At 42.2% G+C, this 23234-nt stretch overlaps 1 protein-coding gene across 7 annotated transcripts in view; it reads right to left on the reverse strand.

Annotated features, from left to right (window-relative positions):
- The window catches only part of LRR (capping protein regulator and myosin 1 linker 1 leucine rich repeat protein), a 105309-nt gene that overhangs the window by 45371 nt on the left and 36704 nt on the right, over positions 1-23234 (reverse strand). For all 7 annotated transcript variants that reach the window (XM_077647230.1, XM_077647234.1, XM_077647231.1 and 4 more), the window contains 8 exons: positions 19932-20025; positions 17371-17469; positions 17162-17296; positions 13400-13516; positions 9556-9618; positions 4954-5066; positions 2785-2872; positions 2050-2178 (listed from right to left, as the gene is read on the reverse strand). In XM_077647230.1, the coding sequence (XP_077503356.1) occupies positions 2050-2178; positions 2785-2872; positions 4954-5066; positions 9556-9618; positions 13400-13516; positions 17162-17296; positions 17371-17469; positions 19932-20025 (838 nt within the window). The remainder of the gene's footprint in view (positions 1-2049; positions 2179-2784; positions 2873-4953; positions 5067-9555; positions 9619-13399; positions 13517-17161; positions 17297-17370; positions 17470-19931; positions 20026-23234) is intronic.

Raw genomic sequence — 23234 nt, forward strand, 5'->3', positions numbered from 1 at the left:
GTGACTGTAGCACTCCCAAGAGAAGTCAGTTGAGGCCAAATTATTTGATAATATAATTTCCAGAAGCAGAATAATGAAAGACGTGGCATCTAGAAAGCGCGAACTTTTGGCAAATCAAATAAGTGGAAAACCGAATTAACCAGGGTTAATTCACTGACGTCAACTCTATTATGGCACATGGTTTAAGTAAAGCATCAATAAACCACCTAGAATGCACAAGAAACATTATATGCATAAAATTTTGAGATCAACATAGCCCCCTGCTGCATAACACTTTTCATCCATTGCGAAATGTAATTTTTAAGAATTTATAGGTTTAATGAATAAAACTAACAAAATTGTAATGACAAGGAGGTTTACAAAAGAAAGTGAGTGCAAAATAATATTTAACTGCATATTCGTAAAAAGCGAGCACAGATATGCAAAAAACTGAGTGAAATACTGTATTTACCCGCGTAATTTGCGCACCCCTAATTTGTTAGCCACGCTTCCAAAGAAAACTTTTACTCGCACATTTTATGCTCCGTGCTGCACCAGACCGCCAGCGTGCATGCGGGTGCGTGCAAGGCAGGCTTGGAAAGAACAGTGCAGCCGAATCGTCATGCGCGGCTACGGAAGGTATGAGTGGCGAGGGGGCGAATTGTGTGCCAGTTACTCAGCTCACTCGTGCTGGTGGTCACTTTCCTGGATGAACAGTTGCAAGAGCAAACTTCCGGTAACCGCTGGCATGTGCCAGAATCTGAAACTAACAAACCTTTTTCTGTTTGGTTTGCTGCTAGTCAGCCGGGCCACATGCGTGGGCACCAGTTTATTGCCTCTCCCTTTGGCCCCTGGCTTCTGACTTTGCAATTGTCTCGTAGCGTGTTTATTGGTTGGAGCTGCGCATGTGCCATCATGCCATCCTGCGGGAAACTACATAACATGGGGTGAGGCAGGAGGGGGTATGTGTCCTATATTTTGAGTAAATTTTTTTCTGGCCAGCGAGGGGGTGCGAGTTGGGGGGTTGACACACAGGCGGCAGCACACGGTGTATATTGCGTGTTACAACCTTGTAGAAATTTTTTAGGATGTACTTACGAAATCCTCGCGTAATTTGCACACCCATTTTTGAAGCCTTAATTTTAAAAAAAGTGCGCAAATCATGCCAGTAAATATGGTATGTGAATTGATAAGCATGCTGCTGCAAGTGCCAAATGATATGTGTCAAGACAACTGAAACCTTAAAAGAAAAACAAACTGACCTTAGGTGAGGGGGATTGAATACTAGAGCAGTTGATTTTCGCTTCAAAGGAATGAACGACGTGCTTTGGAAATGTTAAAGGTCCTCGCCTGCATTTCCTCTCAAGCAGCTAATAGTTCTGTGCTCCCACCTCACTTGTCCTGCTCACTCTTCATTTGGAACTATACGGTAATTAAAATGTAAAAAAAAAAAACCACCTCCAGAAGCTAAAGAAGTTACCCCATTAGCTGCTGGCCATCAAAGCCCCTTACAATATTCGCACCTTAAACATTACAAACAAGCCCCGCCCACAACTCCAAGGTTCTAAGAGTAGGCTGGCACCAAAAAGCAGCTTGGCACATCTCACCTTACACGCGTAGCACATGAACACGCAAAAAGAATTTTCTGGACAAAACACAGCAAGCAGGACAGGATCACCACACTAAAGAACATAAACAAGGTAGGAACAAAAGGATCAGGAATATGCAAGTGTATTGTGGGCACTGGAAAAAGTGTTATTAATGAGGAGAAAAAAAAATGTGGCAAGCGTAAGAAGGAGAAAGAGAAAGAGAGAAATAAAGCACCTGTGGTCAAGACGCTCCGCCACCAAAGCGGCCAGACCTGGGCAAATCCCTTTGGTCCACCTTTAAAGACAAGCCATCAGAGGCGTCTCCATCAAGGGCCTCATGCTGAACGTACCCAAAGTTGCCGACCATCACACAACGTATGAACAGGGGTAGCTCAGTGCTCACAAAAGCTGCCTCTAATTGGGCTTTTCTGCTGCAGTAAAGAGCAGCCATGCCTGGTCAAGACAGCACCATCAAACTTACCAGCGGTGAGTCAGAGCTTTCACTGACACTATCCTGATCACAGTGGGTGTCCCCACTGTGACTATCTGGCCGCAAACCACTACGAAGGACATCTGGGGTAGAGCTACGCTGGCGATTGAGTTTCTCCACCTGCAATTGAGAAAAATGAGTTTATTAACTCACACTACACTGAAAATGGTGCCGGCAGAGCTACTCTTGTCCTCAGAAACCTGTAACAATGCAGCCCTACAACAAGGTGTTTTGAATTCACTGCTGCACATGGAGAATGATGAGTTTTCCGAAACAAACATATTACACCTGACTAACATAACAATAGTGTAACCAAAGCTGTAGTGCACTTAGCTAAAAATGATGTCATGCTCTAAGTATGAGAGTTTAATTTCATCCCACAAATTTGTTCAGATTTGTGGATTACCACAATTTCCTGAGTCATTAAAGTCTGCCAAACCTGCCTTTATACACAAAGTAAAACTGATTTCTGAAACATTGTGGCATTCTACTAACATTCCACCCTAATAAATGCATTAAAATGCCTTTACTAAACCCACAAAATTTTAAAAACCACTGCAGAAGATTAACATTTGTACAAAACAAAGCAAAGTCTTGTCACCAAATAAATGCCAGTTAATTATATCCTCTGAACAAAGAAAAAATGATTGAAACAAAAATACAACTGCAGCAATAATCAGCCCCCTGCATTACTGGCCCTGCACATTTATTAAAAACTGAACTTACCAAATCACGATGACTACGGGGCAAACTCTCAATTACTTCATCCACAATACGGTCGGACACATGAGCAGCTATTGTCAGATTAATTTCACTACAAGAAAAAAGAAAAGGAATAAAATGAAGTCAGAAATCAACGAGACAGATGTAACCACAAAAAAATTTCAGACAAAAGTTGAAAAGCAGCACAAGAGATTTAAGATGATACAATGACTGCTGTAAAAAAAAAAAAAATAAGTGTGAACAGCAAAACAGACTTGCAAGATGAACATTTTTAATAAATAATTTCATCCAAGCATTTAAGCAGGTGACCTAAAATTAAGAAGCTTTTTTTTTTTTTGAAATATAATTTTGCATTTCATGAGGCTTTTCCACTGCGTTTTACGAGTTATCAGATATGAAAGTTTCACTTTGGAATCCAATAACAATAGAGTACTATAGTGTTCTAATTATAAAACAGTGTCTTGCACGACTGTCAGATGGCTAGGCAGTCAAGACATAAAAAATTATAAATTGTGGGGTTTGCCAGCCAAAATTGACACATGGCCTATAAGGACGTCACAGTGGAGGGCTCCAGATTAATTAAGATCACCTGGTGTTCTTTAATGTGTGCTGACATTGCACAGTACAGCTGCCGCAGCTGCGATTGAACTAGCAACCTTGAGAAGAGCAACCAAACGTAAAAAGCCACTGAGGCACCGTGGCAGAGCTTGCCTCAAGATGACTCTTGAAAGCAAATAAATCAGTTCTCCAGTCAGAGTGTCATCTGCTATAATCTTCTCTTCAGCATGACACATGCCTATTCATCCATGATGTACCCTTCATGGACTGTCGAAGATAGCAAGCTGCACAGGCCTTAAATATTTTGACCCTAATATACTGAGAAATGCCAACAATGGAAGTAATCGCGGCAAAAGACCCAACACAGCTGCTACCTTCAGTTCTGAATTTGCAACTAGTAGTTAGCTGTTACAACAAAAGTAAAAAAATTTTCTGCAGGTTTTTCTGCAGTATCTTTATTCAATCCAACCAACATAGCTACTCACACATTAGTATTTTCTGATGCACATACAAGCTATAAAAGCAACATTGTGGGTGACGGTAACACAGTCCGTTTCGGCAGTTGTTTAGCTATGAACTAACTATGAACTAACTATGAACTAACAGCCATCAACTAAAAAGTAATTCCTATTAACTACCTTCATGTTACTGTAAACTTCATTCAGGTGGACTCGCTTAAGCGGTAATTCCCCTTCGAACGTAGTCGCATGAATCCCCCCTACTCTGTCTGCTTCTATTAAACCTCATGTATTTAGTGCCCACTTACGGTGCAGTTGCTTATGCAAGCAAAATTTTTACGCAGTCCCAAGGGGTACGCCAGAATGTGGTTCTACTGTATTGTACTCTTACCTTGGTTGCTGCTTAGCTATTACTAAATTCCACCTGATGCCAACTGCTGCTCATGCTTAAGCAGATTCACTATTTAATAAATTTTACTTGGCTTATAATTACACATTTTACTATTAAATGCTCATTACAGCTATCATATGTCATTGAAGTGTCCCATCAAAACTCTGTGATGTGTGCCCCCGAAAAGGAAATGCATATCTTTAGATTACGAGAATTTGTGGCACATGCTTCAATGAAAGCAGCAGTCAGAGTGTAATGCTCAAAGGAAGAGTGTAGCAAATGACATTTTATTGTGACAAGGCTTTGTATGCACGCATGAACCCTCGCATGTTTCACTTACAAGATGCGTGAAGCGGTGCTGCCCAACTGGTCAAATGACAAACACAATATGGCTAAAGAAACTGGGAGGGTGTACATTTAAGGCTTAACCTTTTCTGTGCCACAGACAAGTCTTACTAACCTAGGCATTTCAAGCTTTCAAAAGTTTCATTATCAAGCTTTTGGGGAATAAGAAATTAAAAACCACATCTAGCACTCCTCCCTTTAAAGAAAGCTCTCTACAGTATTTTGTCTTTGTGGCATCAGGGCCTTTGCATGCGTACTGGCCTTACACAACATTATTTATTTTTAGACTCAATTATTATCATATACGTGAAACGCACCAACAATTGGGAATTGTAACAAATAATTTTTTAAAATAAAGTTAGAGTTCCACTGAACATATGCAAACTCAACAAAAAGAGAGGGGCGTGCTACCAGAATTACCTGATGCGGTTAAGAATGTCAGTGCCAGCCTGGTCCTGTATAGCTCGCTGTAGCACTTCTTGGGGGAAATGCTGCCGGCTCCGACAGATGTCTTCAATCTCCTTTCGAACTTTCTGATAAGTGCAAACAAGTTTAGTTGAAGTAAATTTATCCATCGTTATTTACCAGCATAAAAAGAGACATTTTACACTGTTCAAGGTGCCATATAGCAAAAAAGCAAGGACTTGTAATGATTTTTCAAGTCACATTTTTTTCTCAGACTGCAGTGACTACTAAGCATTGTGGCTAAGTGTAGAGTATGCCCCTCAAGGACAGCTTTTTACTGCAAGCAGCAAACAGTGGTAGGTGCACCAATGAAGGTACTATGTCCTGAAAATGCAAACAATAAATCAAAAGTAAACTTCTCTAAATCACTGTATCCATAATATAAGTAGAAATTTTAACAAATACGTAACAACTTTAACATGACGTATGACATTTGACCAACCACTCTCATGAATGAGCCAACCTGAGAAGGCTGAGACAGCTGCCTAATTAGACGCTTCAAACGGGTATTCAAGGTAAATTCCATATTAAGTTTATAGATTAACATTCTGATATAAACGTAATGATAAGTGCCTTTTATTAAAAAAAAATAAAATTTCAAATTGAGGGGTGCCAAGAAGGGGGGCACCATGTCAATTTATGTCACCTGGGGTTCTTAACATGCACTGAAATTGCACAGCCCACAGGCATATCTTGTATTTCACCTCCATCAGAATTTTACTGAAAAAGAGCGTTAGTATGCCAAAAAATTACGTTAATATGAAACACTACAAGCAACAGCATTTTTTAACTTTTTCCTTGCCACACTCACTGAGCATCGTAAGCCCTTTAACGATAAATTCGCGCTCCGATTTCGGAACCTTTTGCAAGTCATTATTGCGCAATTCATTATTCAATTTATATGCCTAAAAAGCATACTTATTTAGCTTTGTTTTCATGTATTTCACATTAAATTGTAAATACAATAGTTTTTGTAGGAAAAAAAAGCAACTGAAACCTACAAAAACTGTCATTTCCCCACGGTAAGGAAAGAGATATTTTTAACACCACTGCCCACAAGTTGAATCAAAAATGGAAAAACTGCCCTGTGATTTAAAAGTACTGAATAATGTAAGAAATCTGGGCGCACCCCAAAAAAGTGGTCCTAAAACGCTAATAAAGAGACACAGCATGCCAGCTCAATTTCATACAGCTGTGCATCAATGCACTCTGACATTAGAGGCAACACCAGAGGTAACGTATATGGGGGTAACACAGAGGTGACATCAGAGGTAATAGTTCAAAATAACATCAGTTGAACACCCTTTAAAGATAACAATCAGGTACAACTCCTTGACTTCTTTCTCTCAGCACAATTCTGTCAATGTCAACTCTGTCAAACAAGACAGTACCATCTTGCGACAGGAATTCGAATGAGGGAGCACAGCTGGGGCCTTCACGTGCTATCTTTTTCCACTGCAAGTAATTTCCGAGTAGAAAAAATGCAGGAAGAGTTCCCAGGTAATCGGCCACTGTACTCAGACTCAATGTTTGCCTTTAAAGGGACACTGAGGAGAAACTGAAGTAGGCTTGTGTCGTTAGAATACCAGCTCCTGATCACAAAAACGCCACTCTTACTGAAAACAAAGCTCTTGTAAAAATAGCAAGAACCAAAATACAGGTATCGCCACCACAGGCCAATCTCACAAGTACAAGCGTGAAGACGTCACAGGACAAGAGACGCCACCTTGCAGAAATTTTCCTTATTCCATAGATGCCACGAATCTCTGGGGCTGACAAAGGAAGGTTGCGCGGTTCACTATTGAAGTAAGTTTTGTTTTGAAACCAATAGTGCACTTTTATGACACAAGGAAGACAGACAAAAGACAACCTGAATGTTGGAAGCAACGAAAACCGATGCTTGGTGGTGCCACAGGAGGCCAGGAGAGTTTCGGTTTGTTATGGCGCTTCGAGTCTATGAGCTTTGAGTGCCCCGTGGTTTTGTTTTTGACGCGCCTCAATTTACAAGTGCCGAACAGCAGAGGAACTCCAAGTGCCGCTTCAAGTGCTAGTTAACCTTTGAAGGAGCCTGTTAAGGCTAGTCAGATGATCGCCACGGTCGAAAAACTATGATGGCACGATGGTCAGTGATCGTGCAAGGCAGTTCGCAGTATAAAGAGCACTTGTGTCTTCGTACGCTTGCCCGGCGAAACGTTCCCGGCTGCGCCAGTCAACTTCGAACTACTTAACGGAAATCGTTTATTAGGGACGGGAGACAAGGTACAAGGCAGTTAAGAAAAATTGCTGATGGCCTAGCTCTGTTAGGCCAGGATATACGTACCGAAAGCACGGAGACTTCTGCATCGGAAGAGTGCATTCACTAGATGCGCCTTAATTCATGGTTAAAGCTTGAGCCGTCGTAGCGGAGTGGTAGCGTCTCCGCCTCAAACGACAAAGGCCCTGGTTCGATTCCGAGCCTCGGCACAGGTTTTTTTTTTCTTTATTCAATGAGTGTGCGGGAGGTTTCAGTGGCTCCCATAGATGCCGCCACCGAATACGTTGGTTAGCGGTTAAGCGCACGCTCTGTGAAGACGCGTTTATACTCCGGCGTTAACGCGCACGCTGCACAGCGACGTATCGTCAGCCATAGTGAGACCCTCTATACTCCAACTGAGCTTGGCCGCCAACGTGTATGGCGGCTTCGGCGCACTCTGGCCGCACTGGCGGAGACTAGGAGCACGTCTCTATTTTGCGCCAAGTGTGCCATCCGTCGTTGGCCCGGCCAGACCGGTTCGGCTCCGCGGCGAGGCGCGCATTGTGAAGTTATGGGCCTCGTCGGAGCATCGCCACGGCGAAATCGCAAGTTCGCGGCCAGTAAAGGTTTCGCTTTAAAAGAGATTTGGAAACTGCAGAGACCGTGACTCCGCTCTTCTCCAACTTGCTTGTTTGCGGCTCCATTCAATAGTTTCGGCAGGTGGGCGGAGCTGTTCTCTTCGAGCTCACGGCTAATTTAATTCATTCACTGTACACATCTGAAGGTACATGCAAGTGGGCGAGAGAGCCCGAGCGAGTGGACCCCGTACCTCCGGAAACACGTGGAACCCGTTGAAGTGTCGTGCGTTGGTTTTACTTTCAAGTCGCCAACTTCAACCGAGAGCGCCCTTGATCACCCATCAGTTCTTTGTGGCAAAAAAAAAAAATAATAACCTGGCCCTTGCAACCCTGAGAAACCTCCTCGATGACACCTGATGCACCGTGCAACAGCGCCTTTCAAGGAATCCCAATCCATTGGCCCCAAAGCCTCCGCCAGCCTCCGATGGGCGCGACGTGCACACCTTGTCCTCGCCCCTCGCGACTCCCCGCACTGGGGTTAAGATATTTAATTAGCAACGACTGCTTACTGGGGAGGAGGAACCTAAACTAACCGTGCCCTCTCAAAAGCATCGCACGCTCTGTGGGGCTGAGGTCGCTGAAATGCAGGCCGGAGTTTTTGCGACAAATTCATTGGCAGGTTCGGGAACGGGATCGATCGTAACACTGGCGAGACGCCGGTGCAAACGTAAACGAAGGGACAGTAGCGACCCTCAACAGATGCCTTCAACGTGCGGCGGCGGCAGCTTTCATTTCGGCTGCTGCTAGTCCGCACCGCTAGCCGCCAGAAATCACGGAGTCTGTGTTTACGTCACGTTTCATGTCACTCCGTCCTATGACGTCATAAGACGACACCGTGACGTCGTAAAAGTGTGCCAAGTTTGAATCGGAGAGCGGGAAAAACTTGATTTCAACTTTGAATCCAAATTTCTTTAAAATAAATGCATCTTTCGCTCCCGGATAAGCGGCAACAAGCCATGAAATACCGAACTATCAGCTTTTGCCAACAAAAAAATATTGATAGAGTTCTCGTCGCTGTGCCTTTAATATCCTTTCAAATATAAGAAAAGATAAGCCAAAGCCATAATTTTTTTTCTCACACAAAAGTTGCATGATGGTACTACGCATAAATTGCCTGTACATTCAGAAAAGTCCATTATTCCTACACAGGAAGCAATGTTATCACTACCGTGTTCAATTTGTGTAATTCACTGCACTTTCATCATATCAATATGTAGACAACTGCTTGATAGCAGAGTACCTGCGAGTGAATGTGAGAAAAAAAAATGCTCAAGTGGAGATAATGTTAGCAAAGGAGAGTTGCAAATGACGTCAAAAAGCTACAATCAAAGGCCAGCAGAAAACATTCATATGTATTTGCAGTACCTTACGGAACTTCCTTCATTTAATGAAAAAGTCCCAACTAAAAGAATGGGAAGGTTACATAGCTAATGGCATTATTACATTGCATTACAATGTCGCAAATTTTTTAATCCTACCGACATAAAAATTGGCCTAGACACTAGGCTCTCCATGAACAAATTCTATCATTGCAGCATGTAATAAATATGAACAAACAAATTTGAATTTAAGAGCTAAAAGTAAGTGTATCCAGTTCTAACAAATGCACAAACCAACTGCAGTAACATCTGCAAAAAACATGCACAAAGGCTTCAGGCACCCAATAGCACCAGCAGCATTACATACCTCATCAGACATTATAGTCGGACACTGGTCTTCAATGCACTTCAACATATTTGAAGCCGTTCCCTGGAAAGGAAAAAATAATAAATGTCCATGCATGCTGAATCCAGCAAACAAAAGAAAAAAAAGACTCCTTCTTTGAAACAAATCTAGCCACACTAAGCTAGTAAAGGAAGTAATTATGATAGTATACCTATTATGTTTTTTAAAAAGCACTCTAAGCATAAAACTAAATTTTTAAGCTTCAAAATAGCAACTAGCAGAGGAGGGGTTGCTTCCATATACATCAGCAATAACAAGTGGGTAAAGGTAAACATAAGGATGGAAATAATGCGAGAATGAGAAGTCAGTGAAACCATGGTCAGTGAAACCATCTTGTGAAGTTGGATAGAGACAGCGAGCAATATGACATCCCATTTTCTGCCCAAGTAAAGCAAAGATTGTGTGCAAACAAAGTGAATTAGACAGAGGAGAAAGGTAACCAAGAATTGGAGCACAGTGTAAAAATACAAAGAAGTATGCAACACGTGAGAAACACAGGGACACATTTATGTGACAACAAGTAGAAATCAGAGATAATCGCAAGAAATGCACCCAGGAAATTCAACCTGCCATGGAAACAAATGCCTGTGTGCACACTGTTTCAATATTCCAACACTGGTATCAAAAAGAAGCTTGAAAACCTGTGATGGCAGTAAAGCAAGACTGTGTCAGTGGTTCTCCATTTTCCTTGACAGGCCACGCTAAAGCTCATAATGTCAGCACATGCATCAAACCGAAGTGGTTACAAACTAGTACTTCCCTGCCCCACTGAACATGCAATTAGCTTTGTGTTTCATCATCTTAATTTCATAACCCCGTCCCTCAAAGAAGGTGGACATAAACAAAAAAAGAAAAACATTTATAAGTCAGCATTTTGTCCAGTCTTTCTGAAGTGTCACCCACTTGTGCCAATTAGTTCAACAATGCAGCAACTAAACTAGCCCAGCCTTTTACTTGATCAGTCCACTGATGGAAGCAGGATGTTATCATTTTGTTCATGCACACCTTGGAGCAGATGACTTCGGAACATACCACACATGGTTAAAAAAACTATACTAGTAACCAAGACTAGCATTGAAAAATAAACCTAGGCCATTCAAATTTCCCAGCAGAGAAAATATTAGTGTCATTCATTGCATATAACATAAAGCAAAACCTAATGTAAAGGACATATTCTCTTTCAATTCTGTTCATTACCACCAGGTGAAAAGGCACATTATGCTCATATGAACCTTTCTGCATATAATTTTCTTCAGCAACCCCACATTTTAACAAAAGCATGTGTTTAAAAGACCACCCACATTAATCCTTTGTATCATAGCGGCCACATATGTGGCCAGAAAGTATTACCAAATTACTGATCATATAGCACAAGTGAAGCTGTGAAATAAGTTTAAAATACTGCTTCTAAGTCAGTGCTATACGAACAGTAATCTGTTCATATTTTCTGAATACATGCACAGCCACTGGGATACAATGGGTCAACAGAGCTCATCACAGAACAAAAAGGGGCAAGTAACCTTTTCTCATTACAACATTGGTTTTGCACAGAGGCAATGAACACAGATGCACGCAATAAGCCGCATTACTCTGCACCAAGGCAGGCTCCGATTTACCCCTGGCATTCAGCTGGAGGCTCGTGAATTGGAATCACGCATTGCTATCCTATGAATAGAGCCCTTAGTTTATGAGTAGAATCAGGTTTAATCCAATTACTACGTGAGGAGATATTTAATTACCGTAAGGAGGTTTCATAAAAAAAACACGTTAAAACTAGATTTCTACCCAAAATGGCACTTCCAAGAAAATGCCTGCAAATGCAAAAACCCGAGTCGTCACAGTGTAACTAGCACATATCTTGAACCCATTCTCGAATGATATTTTCAGCTAATAACTAAAGACTATTTCTATTTTAATGCCTGCTACTCACTGAGTGGCTTCACTTCAGTGTAAATTCAAGAGGTACCTGTTAACCCATTATTGGACGCATTTTTTTTTTCGCAGATGGTACCAAAGTGGTGACTTAGTACACGTGCTGCCATCTGTAGGCAAACCAAAAAATGCTCTTGAGAAGCCCTACTTGCCTCAGACTGGACACAGCATGCCGCAAAACACACAAGCTGTACTTGTCATGAGCCAGAAATGACAGCTGGCTTATGACGAGCCTGGCTCACCCAAGCCCGGTAGGGGTTAAGCAAGCCCAGCATCACAATGGCATCACCGAATAAAGAACTAACCGCAGAAACCAAGCCCTATCCAAACTAACTTGTGCATTTCAAATAGTCACCATGACATTGAAGAATGTTTTTTCAGTGTACGCTTTTTATTGTTTTTTATTTATGCAAGTTGTAACTGCATACCGTTTTCCTCTTCATGATTCTTTGTGAACTTGTGACCGGTCATTGTGTATGAGATGTGTATTGTGTCTCAAACCATGCCACAGCCTCTTGAAAGGCTAGTGCCGTATGCCGAAATAAATACCTCAGCACCATGAGAGGAGGCTTACTCATACTCACAAATATTTTTCTCATCCACCCACTCACTCACTCACACTTGCATCAACTCGTACTCAAGCACACTATCATCCGATTACACTGACATGCACTAGCTCAGTGACAAATGTGGATGAGAGTAAGCGGAAACGAGTGCACTCATGAGTGTGCCTGCCAAACTATGCCATGTTGATACGAAAAATTCCCAAACAGGTAAATTGTGAAGCCAAGACATATTAATGCACAACAAGGTCGTAAGGAATCACTTGTGTTCACAATGATGTCTTTAAAAATTAACCTGTAAAGTGCTCAACCTCTCTGCATGGTGACAGCATGCAACATGCAGAATCTTCCTTACTGAATTCCTTCAACTATGGGTGTACATAATGAACTCTACCACAAGCTCATTGTGCACACTGCAAAGACAGCCACTACAGACAAGACCACCACTTGTCGCCTCATGCATCCAACAGCATCCAGGTACTAGAGATCAGAACAAATTCATGCGGACCCACTGACACTCACACACAAGCCGTGGGATCATTGCCACTGACAGCACTTATAATGCACTGCCTTACAATACACTGTGATCTGACACACTCTGGCATGACTGGCTATGGTCATGCAACCACTTCTGCCCCCATTTCATTCATTTCAAGCATTATAAAGATACTGTTCTCAAGGTTTTAGTTTTTGATTGCAGTGGTTGGGCTGAGCTAAAGCAGGGGATTAGATGCTTTTAAACAGGTATGAGAAAGTTTTCACGTGCCAGTGCTTGCCTTGGAAAACCCTTACAGACAAGGCATAGCATTCATGAAAAACAGCATTAATAAGGACTCAGTGTGACTAATTAACCATAAGCCATATTTTGCCACCAGTTTCGGTTTCAGTCAGCACTAGCACACGGCGTCTGCGTGACATCACAGTTCAGCTGCTGCAGTGTCAAGTGATCTCACAGACTGAAATCTCTAATGCAAGAAGTTTGTCTGCTCGAACACCTCCACCATGTGCCAGTAAGTAGTTTTTTGCGTTCTGTGTCACAAATTGTTGTTGCACAGGCAAAAAGGGTGTCGCAATGTATTGTTTTGCTTTGAAGGCCCATCACTTGATATCAATTACTGTGCAGATGAAAATGCCAAAGCTACTTATCAGCCAACACTGAAAATTGTATTGTATTTTCCATTAAGTTCCAGCTTGATGCACAAGGAGACAGGGTGACTTCCAAGTCACCATTTGGTGTAAATGCTACAACACTTCCATCATCCAACACAGTTAATGATAATACCAAGAAGAAAATACAGCGGTAGTCCCACCTTGAGGTACGCATTGACGGTCTTCTCCAGCTCATCTACACAGCCCTGCAGCTTTATTTCAATTGGGTTGCCTGCTTCCTCTTGTTGGAGGACCACATCATGCAGCCGGGTCAATAGCTGAAAACGCAGAAAGAATGACAACACGTTTGACAAAACACAAGACGTAGAACGCAGGTACACACCTGGGTTGAAAAAAGGTTTGGGCAAAAAATGCTTGGGTTAACAAGATTGGGAGATAAAAGGTTTTCTTCACAGAAAGACAAAAAATAATTATCTGCATGAAAATGACGTTTTATTCACTGGCCTTACATTTTCATAATAATCATATTTTGGCTTCTCATTTTTCTATGAGTACAGCAGATTCTCGATAATTGAACTTGCCTAATTAAAAAATATCTGGTTAACTCAAATCGATGCTTTGAGCCTTTCAAAATCAAGTATGTTAAAAGGCTCCCCTTAATTCCAACTAATTTTCACATCACCATCCAGTTCGAAATATCGATACTTGACTGCATCAAGTCGACAGCTGACACCACATCAAGTTGATATTTGACCACATCAAGTTGCGCCTGAGCTTCTGACGTACATACTTATGTAGTCCTTGTAAAACATAATCACTTCTTTGATTTCTGCTTCAATTCATGTGCATGTGCCACACTGTGTCAGCTCTCGTTTTTGCAACTCGTACATGACCAGAAACCCCACAAACTTTTTATTCAGTCCAAGTACTGTGGCTGTTTTTACATTTGTACGGCGTCTCCTAACACTGACTGAACTGAGTTTCTGAATGGGGGTTTAACGTCCCAAAGCGACTCAAGCTTTGAGGGACGGCGTAGTGAAGGGCTCCGGGAATTTCGACCACAAGGAGTCTGTAAATAACAGCACTTTCAATGTTTTCACGCATTTGGTTTTTCTATGGTGATTGTGACAGCCTAATACAACCAGCTTTCCTCGATATCACCAGCTTCAGCTATATGTTGCCTGAACACCACAGTGAATGCCACGCGGCACCACAGGAATATTATTACCCCACCTCTGCAGCCTCAGACTTGGGGTCTCTAAATAGATGCTTTACTCTCTCTCTCCACTTGTCAAAAAACTGCCGAATGTGACGAGATGCTGCTCAAACATGTTCATTATGTAGACCTGCTTTTCCTACTCACCGCAAAATTGGACTAATAAAATGGTCCCTGGACTCAACACCACATAGTTTCGAAGGCAATAGAAAATCAATGGGGTTTACTGAACATTCAAAATTGCCGCTTGCAATTTTTTATGTTCATTACCATGCTACACATGGCAGTCGTAACACAAACTAAAAGCATTTGTCCTAATTTTCTGGCCTTGCACTGCAGTGCAAAGTGATTAACTCTACAGTAGTCTTCAGATAGTGAAACAGTGCAATGGCACACACACACACACACAGAAGAAATATATGATCAGGAAATAAGCTCTACCAGAGTCCAAATGTTCCCATCAGATTATATTAATTAGGATACTCATGCTCTGGTTGGGCTTTAGTTTAGGCATACACAAGAGAAAGGTGAGCTTCCCATTAAAGAATGCAACAATAATTTGCTCGACTTTAAACGAATATAACAGTTTCCTTCAGCTAATGACATTTACAAACACAAAAACAAAAAGATGAATTCATTACTAAACAAATCAACAAAAGTGAAACCTTTTTAAAAACTACATCCATACTGTAGTGGAATATCAAATCATTACGCAAGTTTCAGAGTTCCAAATTAAATTTTTAAAAAATTGTCTTTTTACAACTCTGACGCTACCAGACAAAAACAGAAATGACATGCTATATTTACTTGCATAACCTGCGTCCTCACGTAATTCGCCCCTAACTTATTACCCCGATTTCTAAACAAAAGACTTTTACTCTCATATTTTATGTTCCCTGCTGCACCAAACCACCAGCATGCTCGAGGGTGCACGCGAGCAGCGAGGAGACGCCACCACTCCGACCCCCCAAAAAAATCGAACTGCGGGCTGTTCACCCGGCTCGCTCACGCTGGAGGTCACTTTCCCGGACGAACAGTTGCAAGAGCAACCTGCCAGTAAATTCTGGCACGCGTCGGAACCTCAAACTACTGAACCGTTTGCTGTTCGGTTTGCTGCTAGTCAGCCAGGCCGCACACAAGGGCACCGTTTTATCGCCTTTTATATCCATTTGCCCCTGACTCCTGGCTTTGCGATATAATTTTTTTTTGTCCAGTAAAGGGTGCGAGTTGGGGGGGGCCGACGTATAGGTGGCAATATACGGCATATATTGCATGTTATGGCCTTTGAAGTTTTTTTTTAGGACATGTTCACAAAATCTCTGCATACAGTTGCCGACCGATTTTTCGGACCCGAAAAATGGTCCGAATAATCGAACAGTCCGAAAATCCGTGCAGTACAAAAAAATTGCTTTATTGAGATGAAATCGGCTTAAGAATGCCACTGATTTTACCTTAAGGAAAATTTCTCTGGATGACGACGACTTGCACCTGTTTCTGTGCCAAAGTTACACTTTCACCGTACATGCTAGACAGCAAGGTCACGGCGTTTAGTTGAATACTTCCCACGCTTCTTTAGCGGACCCGGCCGCGCCATGTTGTCCACAACCCGAGTGTGTACCACACTGCTCGTCAAACACACGCAAAGACAAGGAACTTTACATTCAAATCGGTGGAACCGCCAGACGCAATCACAAAACGGCGAAAGGATGCAACTTTGTGAAGACTCGCCACTCGGTCGACGCGGTTGGATTAACTCAAGTGACGAAACAGCGAATGGTGAACGCATGAGACCCGCCGCGGTGGCTCAGTGGTTAGGGCGCTCGGCTACTGATTCGGAGTGCCCGGTTTCGAACCCAACCGCGGCGGCTGCGTTTCGATGGAGGCGAAACACAAAGGCGCCCGTGTGCTGTGCTATGTCAGCGCTCATTAAAGATCCCCAGCTGGTCGAAATTATTCCGGGGCCCTCCACTAAGGCTCCTCTTTCTTCCTTTCTTCTCTCAGTCCCTCCTTTATCTTTTCTCTTAATGCGCGGTTCAGGTGTCCGCCAATATTGCGAGACAGATACTGCGCCATTTCCTTTCCCCAACAACCAATTTTCATGTTACAACGTATGAGACAAGCGATAACTGCCCGCGACAAGTTTGGTGACAAAAGCAAGTTGACGGCGATGACAATCCGATTGCCACCTCAAAGTCTCAAAGATCGCAAGCACCTCTACTGGCAAAAATGAGGTACAGAAGGTTTGTCAAGCCAATCCAACTGCAGAGTAAATATACCTCAATCCAAGATGGCACCTTTCGCGCCGGCGAAAAGCCGATAAAATGGCATATTTTGGCCCGCAGGCGGTTGAAATTAGTCCAAAAAATCGAACTTTCAGACTTTTGAAGTCCGAAATATCGTACAAGTCCGAATTATTGGAGTCTGAATTACCCGTCGGCTACTGTAATTTGCACATCCCCTTTTTGAAGCCTTAATTTAAAGAAAAAAAGCATGCAAATTACGCGAGTAAATATGGCATGCTCAGACAAATGTCAAAATTGTAAAAATTAACTTTCATGTCAATTTCCCATTGAGTGTATATTCAGCAAGAAATAAAAGAAAAAGAGATAACAATACAATACCAGCTAAGGAAATCTTGACTGAATTCTTGTCTTGTCTTGACTGCATTTTGCAATACTTCTGGTAAATGCTTGCCATTCAATCAACATGCTTTAAAAGCAAGAGGCATGTGCCATAATGTGCTGACCTGCTTGGCACTGCTAGCATCCTTCAGGTATCCTTCAGCCTTGAGCACCTCCTCGTCACAGGTGACATCTTCCGAAGATGAGGCCTGCGCTGTTCGGATGACATCCTGAAGATGAAGCATCCAACGGTCCACCATCTGAAAAGCAATGCGGGCAGAAAAGCTAGATAATCAGACAGGCCTTAAGAGAAAAAGGGGAAAGAAGCCATCACCTGTTGGGTTGAGCTCAGCAGGAAGCCTTGCTGCAGTCTGAATGCCTGGCTGTTGCTGTGCTTCTTTGGTGACACATTACGGTGCAGAAGCTCAGAAATCTGAAACATAACAATCATCAGCACATAAGGTCAACACAGAAGTGAGCTGCACCAACTCCACACGCAAGGGCAGAAATACTACTCAACTCAATTTTCAATTGCCAAGTCACATAATTGTGTACTCAATTTAACGTACTAAATAGCACTGTTAAGAAACTGAAAATTTATTAAAACTTAGAAGTTTTGAACTGCTCACAAAAACATCACATGAAGAAAACTATGTAGAAGGATGATATGCAAGTAAAAAAAAAATGTACTATGGGGGAGCCCCAATCCAGAGTGCTACATTTATCCTGCCTAAACATGCACATGCTGCTAACGAGCAACCAGTTTTCACTGATGAGGAGTACTGACATGGTTGATGCTTTCCACTCCATTCTAATTTGCGTATGCCATTTGAACTTTGTTTCGCAAGAATTGCAAGTCAGGCCAGTTTTCTGTTAAACTTTATACAGTTTGCTGAATTTCCTTCTCCTATATTAGTGACAGCATGATACTGATGTCAATTCAAAGCAACCGATTTAAAAAATTTTGAGCAATTATGAAACGCAATTCTGTTCAAAGTGAAGAGCCACTATAGCACGTTCCTGAAAATAAATAGCAGTACACACCTCAGTGTCACACTACCCTATAAGCACTGAAAGCAGTGCATTATGAGTACTACATAATGACAAAAAAACAGACTACACTGCTGATAGGCAAAACCAGCACAGCAAACTCAAAACCACATTTACCCATTTTTATTTCACTAGACAAGTTTCTTTTATGACAATATATCTGACAGCTCACACCACTTTTAGCCTCCATAAAAACCAATGCCCATAAATTTAAATCATGCAATGGCAAATACAGGGCAATTATATAAGGAAAATCTGCAACTGTATTAAAATTTTTTACTTTAACAGTGGCACCAAACAGCAAACAACGCTGCTTAAAAATGCTATAATTCTACACTGTTATCACTAAACATAATCTCTTTCACATAATCTATGGGGACCCCGAAACACTCGCGTGCACTTATTTCTGTTTTCCATTAAGCCTAGAGCCATTCTTGTGCGTGTCGCATCATGACAGTTTATCTACATAAAGTAAATTGCCATTTCTGGGTGATTTCATAGCATGAACGAAGATCCTTTCACTTGCACTATTTTTTTCAAAACTAAGCTCATACTTCAGTTCCCTCTGAATGTCCATTCAGCAAAGATGCAAAAATTCAAAGGGAACTTAAGGTGTTAAAATCACTTTAAAGCCACACACTGCCAGGGATATGCAGCAACTAGAAGCAGGAGATTAATATGATACATCTGTTCTGTTCATACCACTGTGCATGGCAACGTAAACAACTATGTATATAGAGCTTTAAGATATGATGCAGGATATTCCACAGAGATTTGTTATGACCCTGAGAGGCTCCTAACCACATGATTATGAAGCAATTATATGGCAAAGCAAATAACATCTTAACATAAACTTCACCTGGTCCATCAATACCTACATTTGAAAAAAAAAAAAAAAAATCGAAAAAATCCACATACTTGATACATCCAAGTATTTTATACCTGCTATGAGATTATAGTGAAAAATATTCTTTGATTCCTGTACTCAGGTGGATATGATCGTTTTTTATCTATCCCAACACTGCAAACCATGAAAAGTAAGGGCAATAGCAACTGCATGCTAGCAAATGTGAGGAACCAGAACTAATGCGGTCCAAGCTACGGAACAGTATTAAAGAGCTTTGGTATACTGATATTGCACTCTTGCATTTTTGCACACAAAGCCATTATACACCATACAAATATAGGTCTTGTCACAGCACTTCAACTCGGTAATGCCAAGGCAGTACCACCTCTAAAGCTATACCATTTGTGCATTGAGAGATGCATTAAGAAAGCATAAGCCATATTAAAACATGAACAACACTTAAGAAAGAAAAAAAATGCCACACATCGTATATTTACATCATACATGTCATATACCACATCATATTTCACCAAGATGTGGTCACGTGATGGAATACACTGGCAGTACCAAAATTTCGCTGCACAATGTCACTTCAGCTAGTTTAATGCAACTTTCAATGAAAGATTTAAATTTACCAATCCTCCTTTCATTGCTACTGGAATGCCCATCATTACCAAATATCAACAAACAGTGATCTCTTTTTTTCCATCATAATCTCATAACACATGAGATCATGCTTAATTTCCTTGTGCTTTTAAAAGGCACAAGGAACAAACTGTACGACATGCACAAAGACAATATTCCCCTTGCAGCTGACTTGCTTCACCTCTGGGGCAATCCCCAGCTCATTTTTGCAAGTCCTGAAGGGCTGCTTTTTGACAGTGTAAGTGCAGCAATCTGAAAGGGCCCCCCCATCTTACTTGACTGAGACTTCAAGATTGGATTTTACAACACAGGCACAGAGTCACAGTTTCGAACATTTATATAATTTACTGCACCTTTTTCCAAGCAGCCTCAGTGCGGTCAGGTGCAATTTTCATAGCCAAGGTGATGTCAACAACTGGACAAGGCATGTACCTAAGGGTGAAGTTCCTAAACAGCAAAAAAAAAAAAAAAATTGAGAAGTGTAGCAGCATGAATTTCCTAGCTTTCACAGATGCAATGCTGGTTTCAAATAACAAAAAGTCTATAAACTATTCACTCCTTACACCCTTGCACCACACATGCATTCAAAGGTGCACGATGCACAGCAACATGGCAGAAATTACAGGCCTTTCCATCAAAGGCTCTTGGAAGCAACCTATGAATCCCAAAAAACACTGAGAAATGATTATACCATGCTGCATAATGAATGGGTTCAGCAACAGCTGTTGCTCTGCGCTTTGCATGTACAGTGGCGATGTCTGTAAAAGCAGTGCACGTCGCGCGCATAGCACAGCGTAACAGCTGTCACTGAATCCATGCATTAAGCAGCACATCATAAATGTCTGCCAATTTTTTAACGAAACACTACACCATACAAGCGTGCCAACCATGTGTTCACTCATATCACAGGCTGCTTGTGTTGTTGAACTGATGTTAATATTCAACTCTCTCTGCCACTGAGTTATGTCAAGTCGCGGGCATCTTAACCGTTAGCATGACGCCTTAGTGGTGTGAGGCATTGGGCATTTCAACGCCAAGATGACACAGTGCTTTGGTGCGTAGCAGCTGCTCAGCCCCCCGATGCTGTACACCCTTCCTCTCCTGATGGTGCTTTCCCTCTCACCTTTCTGCATGACACCCCACTGCAGTTGCTGTACCCTTCCTCTCCCCACTGTGCTCTCTCTAGAGCGTGCTTTTCCTCTCACCTCACCTTGCTATATGGCGATGTAACCACTCTTCTTGCTATGCCCCGACAATGAAGGCCTTGCCCTCTTGCTGCTCTACACTGCATCACTGAAGTGCCACATGGTGCTACACTTTGTTTTCCGACCCGAGAGCACAACGCAACAGCTGGCCGTCAGTGCATCAATTTTATACAAGGCCTAGCAATATGGCGCACAGGCTTTTTCCTGCTTGTAGTCAATGACAAAAGAGGAAATTAACTCACGTGACAAGTGCAAGATATTGCCGTTTGAAGATGTCTCAATGTTTCGCCACGAGTTCAGATGAACAAGAAATTAGTAATTTCTGAATGGTTAGGAGGTTCAAAGAGTGAAAGTGCGGAGTGAATCAAATAGAAAATACTATTTGCAAATTATTCGAAGTTCCGGGTATTCAGACACTGCTACCGACGGCAACTGCTCGTTCTTGCACCTTGTCTTTCGCTAAATTTTGCACTCTCCTACGCTCTCACGCGCCTTGCTGCACCATGCTGTACAAACACCACCACATGCCATAAAAGCGGGGGATGTGAAACTAACATCTATCACTATAAAAGCAGTGTTGGAGAAGCTGCTACTACAACACCAGCCAGCATGAAAAATGAGGCAGTGAGAAAAAAGCTGAGATAGTGATGCATATTCAAGATAATTTTAGAAAAAAAAAAAGCAAAGTGTGTCCTCTTAATTTTCTAACAAGCACTTGTTCTTAATGCTTAAATTTGAAGAATAAAATGCAGAAGAAACAAAAAATGACCATGGTTGGCAGAAAGAAAAGTAGAAACATCATTTGTGACCAAATAGTGCCACATCGTTTGCTAACTTTACTTTACGGAAGCTCGGGTAAGCCTGGAGGAGCATCGCGCCAGCTGTAGCCAATGGGAGGCAGGTGGAAATAAGTTAATGATTGGCAGCGACAGGTTGCTCGGCAATAGCAACGTGGGTCGCACAATCCCCATACCGGTGACTGTGACAGAAGCAGCACCATCACTTAACCGCTGTGCCACTATGCTGGTAGTGGTATGTGGACTCGCCGCGATCTATGAATGCTAAATAGAGAATGATCAATTCTGTATATATGGACATTAACCCACTAAAGCTATCGCGTCATACAATTAAGGCGGAGTTCAAGTGCCCCGTACAATTGAAGAATGAACACATGCTTTTACACATCTATTTGGTTAAACTACGTTAAACCCTTACTACTTTTTGATGTTCGACTATATCAAACAAGCCACATTCACCAAAATTCTTGAGCTTATTATTTCATCTGATGTTTAGTTTCTTGTTTAGGTAACAAGAAAAAGTTTTAACAGTGGACTACTTTTTGTCATGAAGGTATTCAGTGTGGTGGTCCCTACAGGCTTAAAGGGCCACAGAAAGGGATGTTTGAGCTTGGCTTTAAAATGCTTGCGCTATGTAGAGTACAGGCCACCGAGCATCTATGCCGCGTACGAGACCTCAAAAGCGAGTGGGAAATTTACAATACATTCTTAAAAATTCCTGCTTTCGCACCTCGCGGCAACGTGTGGTGCCGGGCTTTTGCACGAAAACCTGGCATACGACGTCACGTCGTGCAAGTGACGTCAGCAGCCGGGGGTTATTACTGGTTCACAGCGCCAAATTCTTTCAGACATCACACACTAGTGCGGCCCCGGCCACTCCGCACGCCGCAGCTGGCAGAGGGAGGGGAGGCGTCGAGTAGGTTGGGCCGGTAGAGGAGCGCCGCCGTTTTGGCGTGCGAGAGAGGAAAAGGAGCGAAGACGCGGAAGTTCAAATTTTGTCTGCATATAACTCAGCTTCCACAAAACGCTTTAAAATAATTCTTGCTGGAGGATGATTATGAAGCAGCGTCTTTTAACATCCCAGACATATCGCAACTTTATTGAGAGCCCCTTTCTGGGTCCCTTTAAGTTGCATCCGACTATAAGAGCTTCTAGTTCATAGATATATTCTTGCCCAGGCAATATGTATATACTTGCCCAGGCAATATATACTTGCCCAAGCAACTGATATACTTATTATAATAGGGCTGTTGGGCTTGACTTGGACACTATACCAAAGTTACTCACCACAGACACCATGAGAATTCAACCTAAATGGCACTTGTATGCATTTCATATGGTGACACAAGGGATTACTCTAATAGTGTTCAGCTGTACTTGCCACAACTGTGTACAGCAGAACTTTGTTAACTACACCCCCAGAAATCCAGGTGATTCGAACTACCAGCAGGGTCCCCCCACCCAATGCCTATGCATGGTCTGCGGGAATCGAATGCTCGTCAGTTCGGGTGCTGCTGGGCTTCTACGTGTTAATTCTGATGGGATTGTGAAAAAAGGACCATGCTGAGGTGCAACTTGCATGGCAAGAAATCATCCAAATATCACTCAAGTCCGAACTGCATGGTGTGTTGTTGACCACACTTCTTTGACTTGC

The sequence above is a fragment of the Amblyomma americanum genome, chromosome 1 (genome assembly GCF_052857255.1).
Source record: "Amblyomma americanum isolate KBUSLIRL-KWMA chromosome 1, ASM5285725v1, whole genome shotgun sequence".
NCBI classification, from domain to species: Eukaryota; Metazoa; Arthropoda; class Arachnida; order Ixodida; family Ixodidae; genus Amblyomma; species Amblyomma americanum.